Below are 17,027 nucleotides of genomic sequence, written 5' to 3'. Positions count from 1 at the left end.
GCTTTGTAAAGTATGCTTTAGGTCATTGTCATGCTGTAAGACCCATGACCTCTGACAGAGATCCAGTGTTGTGGCTCTAAGCCCTATACTGCGCTGCAGAATTTAGTGGTTTTCAGATTTCCAGCCCTGCTCACAGTCAAGACATTCAGTTCTTGATAAAGCAACCCCAAATCATCAGTGAACCTCCACCATGTTTGACTGTAGGGACCATGTTCTTTTCTCTGGCCTTACTTCGTTTTCTGAAAACAGTAGAAGGATGGGTTACCAAAAAGCTCTAATTTTATCTCATCTGCAGCACATTCTCCCAGAAGGATTTTGGCTTGCTGAGGTAAATTTTGGTAAACTCCAATTCTGGAGCTCCAATCAAGCTTGGAATTCACCCACCAATACAGAGAAAAGTTAGAACTTGCTCACAGCTCCCTCCAAACCACAGTGAAAGTGCTCAACGAAGAAATGGACTCAGACATAAAAGAAAACAAAACCATGAAAGAAGCTATACTTAATTTACAAACGGAAGAACACATGATAACCTAATTTTCTCTGGAATTCTCCCAACAACCCAGAGACACTGATTAAAGACTTCTTAAAAAAAACCAAAAAACTTAAACTGCCACCTGACACAGTTCGTGAAATCACATTTGAATATATGGTAATATAAGATATATGCTTCCTACAGGAAACACACTTAACATGCTCAGAAACACAAAATCTCACATTTCAGAAATCTAATATTTTCTCAACAGCATATAACAGCAAACAGGAGGAGTCTCTATACTAATTTATAAAAATACCCCATTTATTCAAAACTCCTCCACTACTGATCCAGAAAGAACATTTAGTATTATCAAGTCAAAAGTCAAAGTCAAAGTGTACTTTATTGTCAAAAATCTGTGTAACAGGGGTTAGCACAGAAAATTGAAATTGCATTTGACCAGTCTCCAGTGTGCAGTTAAAAACTAAACATATAGGTAAGACATTCACAATAATTACACACACACACACACGCACACACACCCACACACATACACACACACACACAAACACACAGTGTGCAGTAAGAAGACAACATACTGATACAGAAATGTACAATAAATACACACACACACACACACACACACACACACACACACACACACACACACACACAGTCAGAGCAGCAGAAGTACAGTCAATGGACATACAGGTATGTGCAATAGTATTTTCTATTGGAAAAACAAGAAATCTGGCAAACAAACCAGGTTATAACCTGGCAAACAAACCGCAATACCTCATCAAATGGAGTTATGGATAGACCTGGAACAAAACCAGTGTAAACATACATTACTCGCAGACTTTTCCTACCACAAATCATCAAGAAAATGAGCTCCTGTACGAATAATACAATTCTTTCAACTCTGACAGCCTGATGGAAAGTTAAGAAAATCATCAGTTCTTTACTAGCACCATGTGAACACACCCTTATTTGGCACAGTCCAGACTTCAAACACAACCTCAGTTACTTTCCATCATGGAAAAATAAAGGACTCATGCATCACCACCATTTATTTGAAGTTAATCAGTTGGTGTCATTTGAGACACTCTTCCAGAAGTCCGGAGCTGGGAGAGAACAGTTCCTCTGCTATCCTTTTACATAATAATATTAATAATAATAAATTGTCATTATTACTGTTATTGTTGTTATTAGTAGTTTTATTTACTTATTTATTCATTTATTTATTTATTCATTCCTCATTCTGTATTTCTTCTCCCCCTGCTCCCCCAAATGGACTGCACAGAGTCATGCATACTTACATAGCAATAAACATCACACACATCACAACATACCAATATCTTCTTATATTTCTGACTGTCTGTTTGTTATTATGGTACGCTATGTATATATGTCTTTTTTTTCTCTTCATTCCTCTTGTCCGTTGTGTAGTCTGGTTACTTTTGTGAATTGACCTGCGATTACTGTATTTACTCCAAGCAGGGCTGTAGCCAGGGTTTTAAAAATACAAAAATTGATCTCCATTACAGGAAAAATGAACAGTCTAAAATAATTATGAAACATCTTTGTTTCATAATCAATGTTTAATTAAATTCTGAACACAATTAAAGTTTCAGTACAAACATCTTTGAAATGTACCCATACTCATTTACAGGCATTTTACTCAATTTTGTAAGTATGTGTATCATGGAGAGAGGGTATTGTTATTCAACCATTTCTGTGGAGACTCACTGCAATGACAGTAATAAACCTATATTGAAAATTGTTTTAGCTGATATATTGTATGTAAATAGTATACTGACAGAGAAAGATCTGCTAGCACAATAGGATAATAATAAGCTAAAAAAAAGGGGGGTTTCCCCATTTTACCATGTATTTTAACTCTAAAACTACCTGACTCCAAGCAAAGCATTCATACTTTAGTTTAATGTTAATCAACCTGACATTAATGATGGAATTATGTTAGCCGACAATAGCTAACTAGTTAATTCACACAGCATGCAGTGCGACACCCTCACTTTTTTGTCCCCATCCAGAAGCTGAACTACAAAGAATCTGGAAGTAAAGTCCATGCTCTTGGGCCCCAGCATTCTGTCCAGTTTGTTGACATGGCCAAAGAACCATGACCTAAATACTTCCATGGTGATCAAAGATCATGTGTTAATGTTAAGAGCTCTTACTCCTCCAATCATTCACTCTCCTATACACATACAAAAACACCCAATGATTTTTGTTATATACACCTCAGTTAAAAAATTAAATAGATGAAACAACTTCCAAGTTTGTTTGAGAAATTACGCAAAGAATAGAAAGTTGCAGCACTGTTAAAATGGCATTTCTTGAAGCACCAGGACTTGCTTGGGAAGCGAAATGTAGGACTTGGGACTTGACTTGTGACTTACCTGTCTTGACTCACAACTTGAGTGCAAAGATTTGAGACTCACTTGTGACTTTACAACTTTTCCAATCAATTATATTTACATTAAAAAAAAGACATTTGCTGAATTTGAGTGCCTGTTGTTTAAATGAGTATGTGAAAGTGTTTTTTTTCTCATTTTAAAATTCACATTTCAGTCATGAGGAATGTCAGTGCTGCTCAGCAGAAATGCTTCACAGTAATTGAATGATATAATAAAGTTCTGTAATGGCTGTAGTTAATTAAATTAGTTTTTGCTTTTTCTGTTTTTTGTCACAATGGTATAGTAGAATGCTCTAAACACTACACCCATCCTTGAGGACACAGTTGCTGTGATAAAGACAGCATCTTGAGGTGCAAATAAGAAAAGATTAGAATGATTCATGAGGAGCAAAACACCACACCGTGGTTGCTGAAATAATCAAAAGTTGGTCCTGAATCTCAAAGTGAACTGATTCAAACTGCTACATTTGTTAAAGGGTATAACTAATTTTTGCTTGCTGATTGCATGTTTGATTTTGTACCAAAGAGCAAGATATTCACTGCTTTATTCATTCTCTTTGTTCTGTCCAGCCTATGTTGACACATCTGACTGGGAATTCCCTGATGTTTGCCGGTACTACTTTGGCAAGTTTGGCCAGTGGTCCAGCTTAGTCTTTTCGATGGTGTCACTTATTGGAGCCATGGTGGTTTATTGGGTCCTTATGTCCAATTTCCTTTATAACACAGGACAATTCATCTACAGTAAGTGACAATGCTCTTGTCAGTATCAAAAAAAAGACTTGCCCTATAAGTATGCAGTTTTGTTAGGTTGATTATTTAACCAGAGACATCTCAGCACTTTAAAGGTAAGACACAACCTAATTCCACAGTCTGCCTTGCCACACACACTGTACTGCAGTCAATCAACCTCATGTTATGTAGCACACTGTGATTTAAAAGGTTTAGTGAGCAAAATTTTACTTGTTAGTAACATTTAGCCATAGTTATATTGCCAAATGTGTGTCCTGCTTAACACTTTTATCTTAAGCAAATATCAGATATCAAATGATTTAATATGATAGTAATGTTTGGTATATAGTCAGTAAGTCTAAATGACTGACTCAGCTGAAGTGGGGCCATCAGCTAGTATTACAACTAAAATTGCCTCATATTCAGAGTTTAATTAGTTTAATCCTTGTAATTTATTCCTATGTAAACAAAGAAAGGGAAGACACTAGCCGTAGCAAAACCTTAGAGAATGTAATTCTGCACTGAGCTAACATTTGATAGATTGTGTTAGTATTAGGTAGTTCATGTGATCGGACATACTAAAACCAAAATTCTTTTAAACATTCAAATGCTGCTCTGATGTTCACTCTGTAGAATATATACCAAACACAGAAAAAGATGGTGGTAGGCAGTGTGGATTGGTGTCTGTCTCTGTGGAGAAACCCCTGCTGATGATTAATTAATACAGAGAGATGGTAAATTATTTGTGACTGCATCTCTAAATTGTTCAAGAAGAGCTTTTGCTTTGATCTGAGGTTTCATCTCTTGTTTACAGACTATGCTCACAATGTCAACATGTCAGATTCAGAGTATGGAACCAATGCCTCTGATAAAGGTAGGTCACCTGCACTATACAGTCATCCACCCTCTCCCTTCTCTTGCCTTCTTTCTTTCACTCTGTCTGTCACTCAAACACACATGCCATTTGTTTGTGTGTGAGAGTGAGGAAAAAAAAGACAGAATTCATCATTCTTTAATGAAGAGTTACTTGTTTTGCTGCTATTCAACTGTTTGCAACAATTAGTTTACTTATTTAATGTAGATCTTCCTGCTACCGTGGACCAGGGAGAATGAAAAAAGAGAAAGAAGTGGATTGGCTCTGATAATTAGTGGGTGCAGATATTAAAAAGATGATAATTCTTTCCCCATTTTTCTCCAGTCATCTGTCCGTACCCAAAGACCGACCCTAGATGGAACTACACCATCAGCACACTTTATCTTGGCAAAAATGGAAATGATACTTCAGATACTGGCTCTTTTGGACAATGGTGGAGCAAAACCAACACCATCCCCCTCTACCTGATCATCCTGCTGCTGCCGCTGCTCTGCTTTCGCTCAGCCTCCTTCTTCGCAAGGTTCACCTTCTTGGGTAATATAGAACCAGAGCAATGATATGAAGACTGAGTCATAAGTCGTGAGATTTTGCCTTTTTGGAATGTGCTACCAAAATTTCCCTTCATTTCAAATCCATTCCATTCCAAATTCCAAGTCACTGTTGATGTTGAAACTCAGTGGGCTTCTTTGGATCTTGAATATTGATTGTCTTTGAATCTTAGCTAAAGATTAAAGCTACATTTGTTGATTTTTGGCAGTCAGGTAGTTGGATTTGTGTATGTGTTTTATTTATGATTCAAACATTTGACTGCTTATTAGGATTTTATGTACTGGGATTTGTTCCAGACAGCTGGTTTAGTGAAACTCAGAGTTTGTTAACCTTAAGCTCAGTTCCAGAATCAAAAGATCACTAAGTCATGGTGGTAACATCAGGAAAACAATATCAAAATTTTTGGTTTTTCACTCAGGGTAAGAAAAGTGTTTAATTTTATCATTACAAATGACAATGCACAAAAATGACAAAACATTACAGCCCAGGTTATTTTTTTCTGCTTTTTCTGTGATGTCATGTTATTATTTCTCATTTATTGAGGATGATGGGTGTTAAGTTATCTCTCATCAGCTGTTCTGAGTTTCCCATGTCAGGGTTGGGCAACTCAGCGTTCAGTGTTTTAAACCTGCTTTCTGGAACAGGCACTTGGTTGTGGGTTGTGCTTGTGGTTCATCCATGTATTGTTGTATCCTTCCATTTTTCTTAGGCACTTTATCTGTGGTCTACCTGATTGCACTGGTCACTGTTAAAGCTGTCCACCTTGGCTTCCACCTAGACTTCCACTGGTTTGATGCAGCCCAGTTCTATGTTCCAGGTAAACATCCTTGTTCATCCATGTTTTAGTAGCAAGTTCGATGATGCTCCCCGAATCCCATTCTCGAGTGTATGAAGGCATTTTAGAAAATGTTGTTGGTTTGCAGAACAGGTTTAGGCAGTAAAGGATCCATTAACTATTATCAATTTCTCAAAGATTTTTGGGGAGTTTCATAATAATATATATCATAATATAGATGTTAAGTTAAGGTGATAGTATAATTTGTGTGTAATTTTTGTGTTTGGCTGATCAGAGTTTATTACTATGGTGTGATTGGTGTGGTATGGCATAGGCATACTGATATTGATCACTCCTTTTGCTCATGTCCAACTCAACTGAGCAACTCACCATGCAATTTGATATTATCTGTTTAATGGTTCCATTAAATCTTTCATACATTTTCCCTAACGTCACCATTAATTTCTCTCTCTCGTCTGTTTTATGTAGTAACTGTCACAGTAAAACAGCAGATTGATAAACAACAAAATTTAATCTGCCCAGTGATGCTCCATGAGCTTTCCTCTAGTGCCATCCAAGGGCCAAAATAACTTAACTTTTCTGTGCAACATATCACATAATATGAAATCCAGAATACTATTATTCATGCTCCCAAAGGGAAAACCTTTTTGACACTGAGAAGTAATGAACACTGCAACCACTAGGGGAGCACTAGTTCAATTGGTTTCAGATAATTTCTGTTTTCTTCAGTTTTTTTTCTTTGTTTTTTATTTTTCTAGAGTTCAGATTACTCTTCCCTCAGCTGACTGGTGTCCTCACTCTGGCCTTCTTCATTCACAACTGCATCATCACATTAATGAAGAGCAACAAGCACCAAGAGAACAATGTGAGGCTTATTTAGCCATGCTTCTGGAAAGCTTCACTCTTTGCAAACATGTGTGTGATGCTGTAGCCTCAGAAATGAAAGTGATGCTGAGTATAAGGTGAATGTGTTTTGCTGTTTGCAGGTGCGAGACCTGTCTGTGGCTTATCTTCTTGTAGGGCTGACCTATCTTTATGTGGGAGTATTGATCTTTGCAGCCTTTCCCTCACCACCGCTCTCCAAAGACTGTATTGAACCAGTGAGATTTTCATACTTTGTTTTCAGAAATTCTAAGAGTTTTGGAATATTTAAATTCCACATGATTGATCTTGACATGTTCTAAACTGCACTGCACATTATTTCTTGTGTTCATATTAAAGTGAAAGCTGCAAAGCCACAACATTTGTGATTAATCTTCAATGAATTTTCCAAATTATTACTTCTGCATAGTTCAAATAGTGCCATCTTTAGAATTGTCTGTTATGTTGATACTCATTAATGAAAAGGAGATAGTGCAGAAAAAAATGAAGAAATAAAGGTTTAGGGGTTTATCATCAACTATCCTCTGTTGCTCACCCTGAGGTTTCTTCCATTTTTTCCTGTTAAAGGTTTTTCTGGGAGTTTTTCCTTAGTCGATGTGAGGGTCGAAGGGCAGAGGATGTTGCTGATGTTATGTTAAGCCCTTTGAGACAAACTGCTTGTAAAAATGGGCTATACAAATAAAGTTGACTTGACTTGACTTGACTTGACTTATCACAAGAATCAGGACTGGAAAAAACAAAAGCTATCACAGATAGGACTTTGCAGTCATATTTTCTACAGCATGTGAGGCTTTTCTGCTGTTTCATGAAACAAACCCTCCACTGCTTTCTTTTGTTTTGCAGAACTTTTTGGATAACTTCCTCAGTAGCGATGTGATGGTGTTTGTGGCGCGGACCTTCCTGTTGTTCCAGATGATCACGGTCTATCCCCTTTTGGGATACTTGGTGCGGGTCCAAATAATGGGCCAGATATTTGGCAGTCATTACCCCAGGTAACACTGAAGAATATTATCATTCAAGTTTTTGTATTATGTCTGTGAAAGCAGACCTGCACAGGATGGATCGTGTCAGTACCTCCTGCTGTGGTCCTCCTTGACACCAACAACTGTTATTACCACCTGTTATATTTCTGCATTTTTATTATTACAACTACTACTGTCAGAATGGCAGCCCACATTGAGCCGGGGTCTGCTCTGAGGTTTCTGCCTTTCAAAGGAAGTTTTTTCTCACCCACCAAGTGCGTGTTCATAGGGGTTTTGTTGAGTCTCTCTACAAATCAGATTAAAGAGTTTGATCTAGACCTTCTCTAATTGGAAAGTGTCATGAGGCAACTGTTGTTGTGATTTGGCACTATTTAAATAAAGTGAAATTGAATTGAATAGACTCTCTTTACACTCATCTCCATTAACCTCATGATGTGACTTCTAAAAACAGCCTTAACACATTCATGTAGTTAAGCTCTGCCATTCTAGCAGCCCTTTAGACTCTTTTCTAAGTGTTGGCTATTTTAAGCAAAGAAAACTAAAAAGGAAGAAAAGAAAACTGCTATTAGAGACTAGCTGTTATACATAGTGGTGCATTAAGCATCTAGAGAGACATGTTTTTTTTTAAGTTTACAGTCAAAAAAATTTGACCAATTTGTATATTCTGATATTTGGAGATGTCTGACAATGTACTAACTAGTAATGTTATCAAATGTTCTTCCAATGTTCATGTGATATTTACTTTTCTGATATTTGGAAAGTGATCATTATACTGTATAATGGAAAGTGAATGCTAAGTCGGCATTCACAAACACATCGATCAGCCATAACATTATGAAAACTGACCGATGAAGTGAATATAATTGATTATCTCATTACAATGGCAACTGGCGGTGGGTGGGATGTATTAGGCAGAAAGTGAATATTTATTGTTGAACTTGGATGCAGAAAAAATGGGCAACTGTAAGGGTTTGAGGGACTTTGACTAGGGCCAAAATGTGATGGTGAGATGAAATCACAAGATAAATTGCAGCTCTTGTGGGATGTTCACCTACCAAAACACTGACCAAGTACACCCTTTCATGGAAACGGTTTTCCCTGATTGCAGTGGCCTCTTTCAGCAAGACAGTGTGCCCTGCCACACTGCAAAAATGGTTTGAGAATGGAACACAACAACAAGTTCAAAGTTTTGACTTGGCCTCCAGATTTTCCAGATCTCAGTCCAGTCAAACGTCTGTTGGATGTGTTGGAGAAACAAGTCTGATATATGGAGACCCCACCTTGCAACTTACAGAACTAAAGGATCTGACATAGACGGCTAGGTGCCAGATACCACAGCATGCCTTCAAAGGTTTAGTGGACTCCGTGCCTCAACAGTTCAAGGTTGTTTTGGCAGCAAAAGGGGAACATACTCAATATTACTCTTCAACATACTCTTCATGATATTATGGCTGACTGATGTATCTACTTGTTCATGGCATTATTTTTCCATCACATAAGCTGAATTTTTGGGCCAAAAGCAGGCAGTGACAGTTTTTTAACTCACTGCAGAGTTGACATTTTTAGGTGTATCCCTCAAAAATTATATTAATTATAAATATAAAATCAACATTTATACATCTTATTCAGTCTTACAAACCAGCAATTCACTTTGGTGCAAGCTTTTTAACAAAAAAATCCAAAGATCGACATCATTCATTATTGGTGTTGTTCAGCCAGTACTGTAGTTTGGCATCAGCAAATCAGTGTTCACACCTGCAATTCCTCAGAAATTGCCTAGTTAATATTTGGTGAGAAAATTCATTCATTTGTTGTAACAAGCCCAGTTTTAAAATGTGTACTACAATGTAAAAAATCAAATATATAAATAGTGAAAGTAAGATTTATTTAACCAAGCAGAGGTAACATCAGTAAAACTCTTCAAATTTGTGAAATTTGGCTTTTATAAACCTACATTGTTTGAAATTCAGAATGAGAATTTCAAAATGAATACAGATGAATTTTAACCATTGTTTCAGTCTCCTGTGTAGTAACTTTTAACCTTGTATCTCCATAGTTTCTTCCATGTTCTGGCACTGAACATCTTAATTGTTGGAGCTGGTGTCCTGATGGCTAAGTTTTATCCCAACATTGGATCCATCATACGGTATGTTTAAAGTTACAATTCTGTTTTCAAAAAAGATTTGACGGTGTTGTTGTGCACAAGTAGGAGCAGATTTGATTATTTGCAGATTATTTCTAATTATCAAAGATGATTAATATTCATAAAATTATTACCAAATACTGTTAATTGCAGGGCACCACCCTGTTACCAGGGACCAGGAAGTGCAATCTCAATTGGGTGTTCACTTAGAAATATCAGTACTTGAGAAGTATTAACACTAGTCTGGGACAGAGGGCAGTCATAACTTCCCTGCCGAGACTGCTACCCCATGTACCAGACCTGGTTAAGCAGTAGAAAATGAGATGAGCTCAACTCTAGTCAAATGAAAAGTGAAGGGATGCCCATGCAGCCCATGCAGTGGCTGTCAGAATCCAGTTTCACGAAAAATCACAAACAACAACCAGTTAAAGTATACCAGAATTTATTAACAAGAGCAATATTAATTCACCATCAGCATTACTTCAGATTAATCTAGATCTGTTCTAGACCACAGCTAAGGCAACGTGTGTGTGTTTGTGTGTGTGTGTGAGCATGTCGATCATGTGAGTGACATCGCCTTGCTGAGATAAAGATAGCAGGTTTAACTGCATGGTTTGAGTGGAGAGTGTGAGGAACCAAAGGGGAACAAAGTTGTCTAATGTGTTCCATATGGCATATATATATATATACACCATATGACATCAGAGCAAACCTAGGTTATGCTACCATGCTATCTCTACGCTCAGGTGGCGGTGGATGTATAAAGGTGTGTGTAGATGGCTTACTAAAAGAAAAGACAGAAGAGGAAGCACATAGAGCAGGGGAGATCCTAATTACCACCAAAGCATAATAAGCTGTGTTACCAGGTGAGCTGATGTTTGTCTGGCCTGACACTGGTCTTCTAACTGGTGAAATCTCAGTTTATTGGCTTAGCAGCGGTAGGTTCAGCAGAAGCACTCACTGTGTGGAGCTGAGTGCAATTAAGCAAATGAGCAAACAATACACCATACAGCGTTCAACAAATGAAGTACACATTGGTCCTACAACAGCAAACAATGATTTTAATACATTATATCTACATCTCTGCCCAGACATAAACCTCTTACTCTTTGTTGCTCTGAGGCGATCGGAGTGTGTGTAGAAGTCCACTCCTGTAGCTTCAGCACAGTCCTTGGCTAGAAGCTGATGGGGCTATTAGTCGCACCTCTGGCCATTACAGTGAACTGATTTCCTCAAATGGCAGCGGGAAAAGCAGAGAAATCAACTTAATTTAAGTGTAATCCATTCTCTCCTCAATTAAATCCTTTTGTCCTTCCACGAGCGATGGGTGAGATTAGCTGATTTGGTACAGCTGTGTCCTTCAGATCCGGGTTAAACAGTCTTATTGCTCGATCTGCGGGATAAATACGTACAGTCTAGGTCTTAAAGTGAAGAATAAATCAAACTTGAGTTTGGCTGCTGCCGTTTAGGTACCAAGTCACCAAGGAAAACCTGGAGTAGCCCTCATAGTAATGACAGCTTGAGGGGAAAAAAGCACAGAGGAGCGTAGCACATATGAAAGATGAAAAGATGAAAGTGACATATCTTGTCATTGGAGGGAACTCACTCCAACGAAATTTGTTCTCTGCATTTAACCCACCCAAGTGACGTGCACACACACACAGCAAACCCGGGGCAGTGGGCGACCGCGTGCAGCGCCCGGGGAGCAGTGGGGGTTAGGTACCTTGCTCAAGGGCACCTCAGCCATGGACACCGGTACGGGGAATCGAACCAGCGATCCACCGGTTACGGGTCCGACACCCTAACCGCTGATCCACGACTGCCCCTAAAAATTCTTCCCTACATACCCCTCATTACTGACTACCAGGAGTGGGGTTTGAACCCACGAGGGCTTTCACCCATTGGATCTTAAGTCCAACGCCTTAACCACTCGGCCATCCTGGTGGCTCTTTAACTCTTTAATTGCTTCTATAACCTACATGACGTCACTGGAGAGGACTTGGGATCCTGGGGATTCCAGTGAGCCTCGTCTAATGAGAGGCCAGGGTTTCTGAATTTAAACCAAACTTCACACTTAGGTGAGATTAGTGGGGTTTTGGCACTGTTTTATTAACAGCTCTAGATCCCAACTGTGTGTAAAACATGAATAAAAACAAACTGTGTTTACTGATGTTTTTACAAAGTCTTCCTGAGCCCATATAGTAATGTCCCTGTTTATACAATCATGTGTTTTTACAAAGTGGTGAACCTTGTCCTATCCTTTTCATCTCCTTTGCATCGTCATCTGTTAACTCTGTTTCCCCTTGCAGGTTTTCTGGCGCAACATGTGGCTTGGCTTTAGTGTTTGTTTTTCCGGCCTTAGTCCACATGATCTCTCTGAGAAGGCAGGGGGCACTCCACTGGCCGTCAGCTCTGTTCCACAGTTTCCTGATCCTGCTGGGCATAGCCAACCTGCTGGCTCAGTTTTTCATGTAGAGAAACAGTAATCTACTTTTCACCATCCAGAACCATCTTCATCACATCTTTTAATCTAAAAATTTCTGATAAAATTTTCCTTGCAGATCATTTCAAATAATTACATTTTCTTGTAGATTCAAACATTATTTCAATCAAACATGAATTTTACAATTCTTGTGAACTTTGAAGGAGCTGTAGTTGACTTTTTTTTTTTTTTATCCTAATATTGAATCAAATCACTGTATTTAATGTGAGGGGTGTGGCTATGATGAACCTACAGAGAATAATCTACAGAATATTCAGATGCACTTGGCTATTTGAAGTTTTATGGTGAATTTCATCTCTTTGCTGTTGGACCCACAACTGTTTTGGTTCACTTTGATCACTCTGCCGCAGCAAGCAGCTGTTTTCATAGAGAAGGCTCTAAAACTCCACTACACATCAGACTGACAAACAGTTAGGGACCATAATGGCTAAAGTCTCTGATATTTCCCTCGGGAGTTGGTGGAGACCAAAAATAGAGCTGAATATTTTATTCATCAGACAGACACAAACAGCACTCGAGGAGAATTACAATGTTGCTCCTTCACTGCTAGATGTGTAAAGCTGCATAGAACAGCCCAGACCCAGACCCAGAACCAGAGCCGGACTCAAACTCAGAACCCTCTTGCTGTGAGACGACAGTGCTAAGCCTCACGACATTGTGCTGTCCCATACATGTTAATGTATACAACTTGGTTTTTGCCGCCCCCAAGAGTACAAAAAAAATATTATTGTAAAATTGAAGTTATTGCAGGTTCAAATTTCTTGTTCTTGTTGAATTCTTATTTTGTAGATACTATGCTATATTATAATATGTTGGATTTTACTAATGATAGGATAGACAAAGTGAAAATGTGTGTGAAAATAAACCATCTTTAATCTGTAAGAACTGTAGGCTCCTGTTTGTTTTTACTAATTGTGTTAAAAAATTTGTTTCATTTATATTTATTTGAATCTTTTTGTCTATCATTAATAACATTGTACCCACCAATTTAAAGCTGAGTTCTGAAAAAACAGTGATTAAGTCACTAAAGAGACTAGGAGTAATTTTTATTCCATTCGACAGTTCTGTTTATTTATATAGCACCATATCACCACAAAAGTTGTCTTTTGACAGTAGAGCAGGTCTGGTGTTTAATATACTGACCCAACATTCTCCATTGAGTTTGGGTTGAAAGAGGGAAAGTGAGTGTGTGTGTGTGTGTGTTTGCTTGGGGGGAGTGGTAATGGTATAGTAATGGTATCTATTGTAACTCCTATAGTACTAAAATTAATAATAATATAGTGTGACTGGGACATGAACATTTACAGATGGAGAGAGAGAGGATGTGAGAGAAGCTCAATATATCAAGGGAAATCCCCCAGCCGCTTACTGTATAACAGCATTATTAAGGGCTAGCCTAAGCCATACAAGCTTTATCAAAAAGGAACGTTTTAAGCCTTCTCCTAAACATAGAGAGGCTCATGTCCCATGTGAAACTTATTTTTGGACAATGTAAATATTATTTTCATTTTAAAATAAAAATTAAGTTACAGTTTTCAGTCCCAGTTTTTTTTTAGCTTTAGGGAATGAGACTATTAAATATGACAATCAGCACAGTTGATTGTTGAGTCTTGATGACCTGGGAATGAGACTCAATAATCAATGATCTTTCTCACTTACTGCACCTTTGAATGCATTTATTTAACTACAAACAACAACTTCTGCATAGTGAACCTTTAGGGGGGAAGATGAGAAACTGCTCAACCCACTTACTAAGTTCCTTTGGAAATCTGGTTTGCCATGGTCAGGAAATACAATTAAAATACAAACTGAAATAATTAAAGTTCTTGGCTGAATGACTTCTGAATTCAATTTAAAACCAAAGACCCTGAATAACAGGTTTCAGCATTGGGAAAACAGGGGCATTACATTACAAGAACAGAATTAACAGAGGCAAAATTAAATTCTTACAGTAATTAGGGAAAGAATTTAATTAGAAGAATAATGGTCGGTTTAGCTATCCGCAAATCAAATATTTCTTTTTTCTTCTTTAAAATACAGAGACAGCATATCTCAGAAAGAGCGAGACAGGGAGAAAGGAAGACACAAATGCATAGCAACAGCAATAAAACAAAAATAACAACTACGGCTGATAATAATAATTATAGTATAATAACTGTAGTAGTAATAATAATGATAATGATAGCAGTCGGCATCAAGCAGGACCACAGCAGGAGGTCTATGCACGATCCATAGGACCTAAGAGACGAGACTCCCTAACTATAAGCTCTACCAAAGAGTTTTAAGTCTACTCTTAAACATAGAGAGGGTGTCAGCCTCCTGGAGTGAAACAAGATGAATGTTTTCGCAGGAGAGAAGCTTGATCACTGAAATCTCTGACTCCCATTTTACTTTTGGACACTCGAGGAACCACAAGTAACCCTGAATCCTGGGATTGCAGAGTTCTAGTACTACGGTAGCACTATCAATAAAATTATGAGTTTGAGAGGGACTAAACATAAGAGTGCTCTGTTATATTGAGACATGGCATTGACCTAAATATTGTTGGAATTCCTTGCTTAAATTTAGCTACAGCACTGTCAGGACATCAAGTAGGAATCTTTTCCTAGTGGCTTATAGGATTCTGTGGAAATACAGTGCATCTGCAAAGTATTCACACCGCTTTGCTTTTTTCCACATTTTGTTATGTTACAGTCTCATTCCAAAATGGATTAAATTAAAATTTTCCCTCAAAATTCTACACAAAATACCTCATAATGACAAAGTGAAACAGGTTTGCTTGAATTTTTTAGCAAATCTATTAAAAAAGAAAAACAAAAAATGTAACATGTACAGAAGTATTCACACCCTCTGCCATGACACTCAAAACTGAGCTCAGGTGTATTCTGTTTCCATTGATCATCCCTCAGAGTATTTGCAACTTGAGTTGAGTCCACCTGTGGTAAATTCAGTTGATTGGGCACACCTGTCTATATAAGCCCTCACAATTGACAGTGCATGTCAGAGCACAAACCAAGCCATGAAGTCAAAGGAATTGTCTGTAGACCTCTGGGACAGGACTGTGTTGAGGCACAGCTCTGGGGAAGGGTACAGAAAGATTTCTGCCACATTAAAGGTCCCAAAGAGCACAGTGGCCTCCATAATCCATAAGTGGAAGAAGTTTGGAACCACCAGGACTCTTCCTAGAGCTAGCCGCCCAACTAAACTGAGTGATCAGGGTAGAAGGGCCTTAGTCAGGGAGGTGACCAAGAACTCAATGGTCACTCTGACAGATCTCCAGCGTTGCTCTGTGGAGATTGGAGAACCTTCAAGAAGGACAATCATTTCTACAGTACTCCACCAATCAGGCCTGTATGGCAGAGTGGCCAGACGGATGCCACTCCTCAGTAAAATGCATATGAAAGCCCACCTGGAGTTTGCCAAAAGGACTCTCAGACCACGAGAAACAAAATTCTCTGGTCTGATGAAATAAAGATTGAACTGTTTGGCATGAATAACAGGCGTCATGTCTGCAGGAAACCAGGTACTGCTCATCAGCCGGCCAATACCATTCCTCGTGTGAAGCATTATGGTAGTAGCATCATGCTGTGGGGATGTTTTGCAGCAGCAGGAACTGGGAGACTCGTGAGGGTCGAGGGAAAGATGACTGCAGCAATGTACAGAGACAGCCTTGCTGACAACCTGCTCCAGAGAGCACTGGACCTCAGACTGGGGCGAAGGTTTATCTTCCAACAGGACAAGGACCCTAAGCATACAGCCAACATCACAAAGGAGTGGCTTCAGGACAACACTGTGAATGTACTTGAGTGGCCCAGCCAGAGCCCAGACTTGAACCCTATTGAGCATCTCTGGAGAGATCTGAAATGGCTATGCACCAACACTCCCCATCCGACCTGATGGAGCTTGAGAAGTTCTGCATTGAAGAGTAGGAGAAACTGCCCAAAAATAAGTGTGCCAATGTGGCAGAGTTCAGGAGGGAAGTAAAAGATAGACGACAGTTGCTGACAACGCCACCTGGAGGAGAGGTGTCTCAACCCCAGGAAATACACACAGGCACACAGGTACAGGTCACACACAGGGAAAGGGATGGGTACAAGGAACATTTTTTATTAAATCCAAGAAAAACAAGCACAACAATTAAATTTGATTGTGAATACTAACATTTTGTTGCCTTTCACAAACAAGGTATGTTGGGGCCCTGTAAAATCAAAACCAAAAGCCAACAGGGCTGTGGTGTACTGAGGGTGGGAAGGAAAAAGAAAAGGGAGCAACCTACACACCGTGACACTACAATCCAATAAAATAAGGATGTGAAGACAAAACCCAGCACCAGGAAATGGGGACCACCGCCACCACCAGGCCACAGCTCCTGTACAGCAAAAGCAACGAGAAATTAATCACAGGGACCCAACAACATGGCAACCTAAAATACACAGACACTCACACACTCCAATAAACAAACAAAGGAAAAAAATAAAAAGGAAAGAAAAACACAATAACTATACCTACTTTACTAAATTCAACCCAGAAACAATGCAAAGAAATGTAAATACACACACACACACATAATCTAACCCCAATGGAGATTACAACAAAAAGTAAACCTAAATTTACATCAAAATAACAAATAATCCAGAGGAACAAAACAACAAGATAAAA

At 38.7% G+C, this 17,027-nt stretch overlaps 1 protein-coding gene and 1 non-coding gene across 3 annotated transcripts in view; one reads left to right on the top strand and one right to left on the bottom strand.

Annotated features, from left to right (window-relative positions):
• Nucleotides 1-13,899, top strand: part of slc38a9 (solute carrier family 38 member 9) — a 36,099-nt gene extending 22,200 nt beyond the window's left edge. Inside the window, exons 7-16 of one of the 2 annotated variants that reach the window (XR_006841853.1) lie at nucleotides 3,480-3,650; nucleotides 4,453-4,512; nucleotides 4,837-5,046; nucleotides 5,771-5,878; nucleotides 6,616-6,722; nucleotides 6,844-6,957; nucleotides 7,583-7,731; nucleotides 9,779-9,868; nucleotides 10,612-10,731; nucleotides 12,175-12,308. Coding sequence is in view for 1 of the 2 variants with exons in the window: in XM_046375151.1 (XP_046231107.1) it covers nucleotides 3,480-3,650; nucleotides 4,453-4,512; nucleotides 4,837-5,046; nucleotides 5,771-5,878; nucleotides 6,616-6,722; nucleotides 6,844-6,957; nucleotides 7,583-7,731; nucleotides 9,779-9,868; nucleotides 12,175-12,340 (1,175 nt within the window). In the remaining variant the exon portion in view is untranslated. Of the gene's footprint in view, nucleotides 1-3,479; nucleotides 3,651-4,452; nucleotides 4,513-4,836; nucleotides 5,047-5,770; nucleotides 5,879-6,615; nucleotides 6,723-6,843; nucleotides 6,958-7,582; nucleotides 7,732-9,778; nucleotides 9,869-10,611; nucleotides 10,732-12,174 lie in introns of both variants that reach the window. The other variant, XM_046375151.1, reaches the window with a different exon arrangement.
• On the bottom strand, nucleotides 11,727-11,809 carry trnal-uaa. Its single transcript has one exon. It is a non-coding gene; the product is annotated as a tRNA-Leu (tRNA).
• Nucleotides 13,900-17,027: the final 3,128 nt, after the last annotated feature.

Source organism: Scatophagus argus, chromosome 20, assembly GCF_020382885.2.
Source record: "Scatophagus argus isolate fScaArg1 chromosome 20, fScaArg1.pri, whole genome shotgun sequence".
Classification (NCBI taxonomy): Eukaryota; Metazoa; Chordata; class Actinopteri; family Scatophagidae; genus Scatophagus; species Scatophagus argus.
Note: the sequence above shows the minus strand (reverse complement) of the source record. Positions and strands in the feature narration are given on the sequence as shown.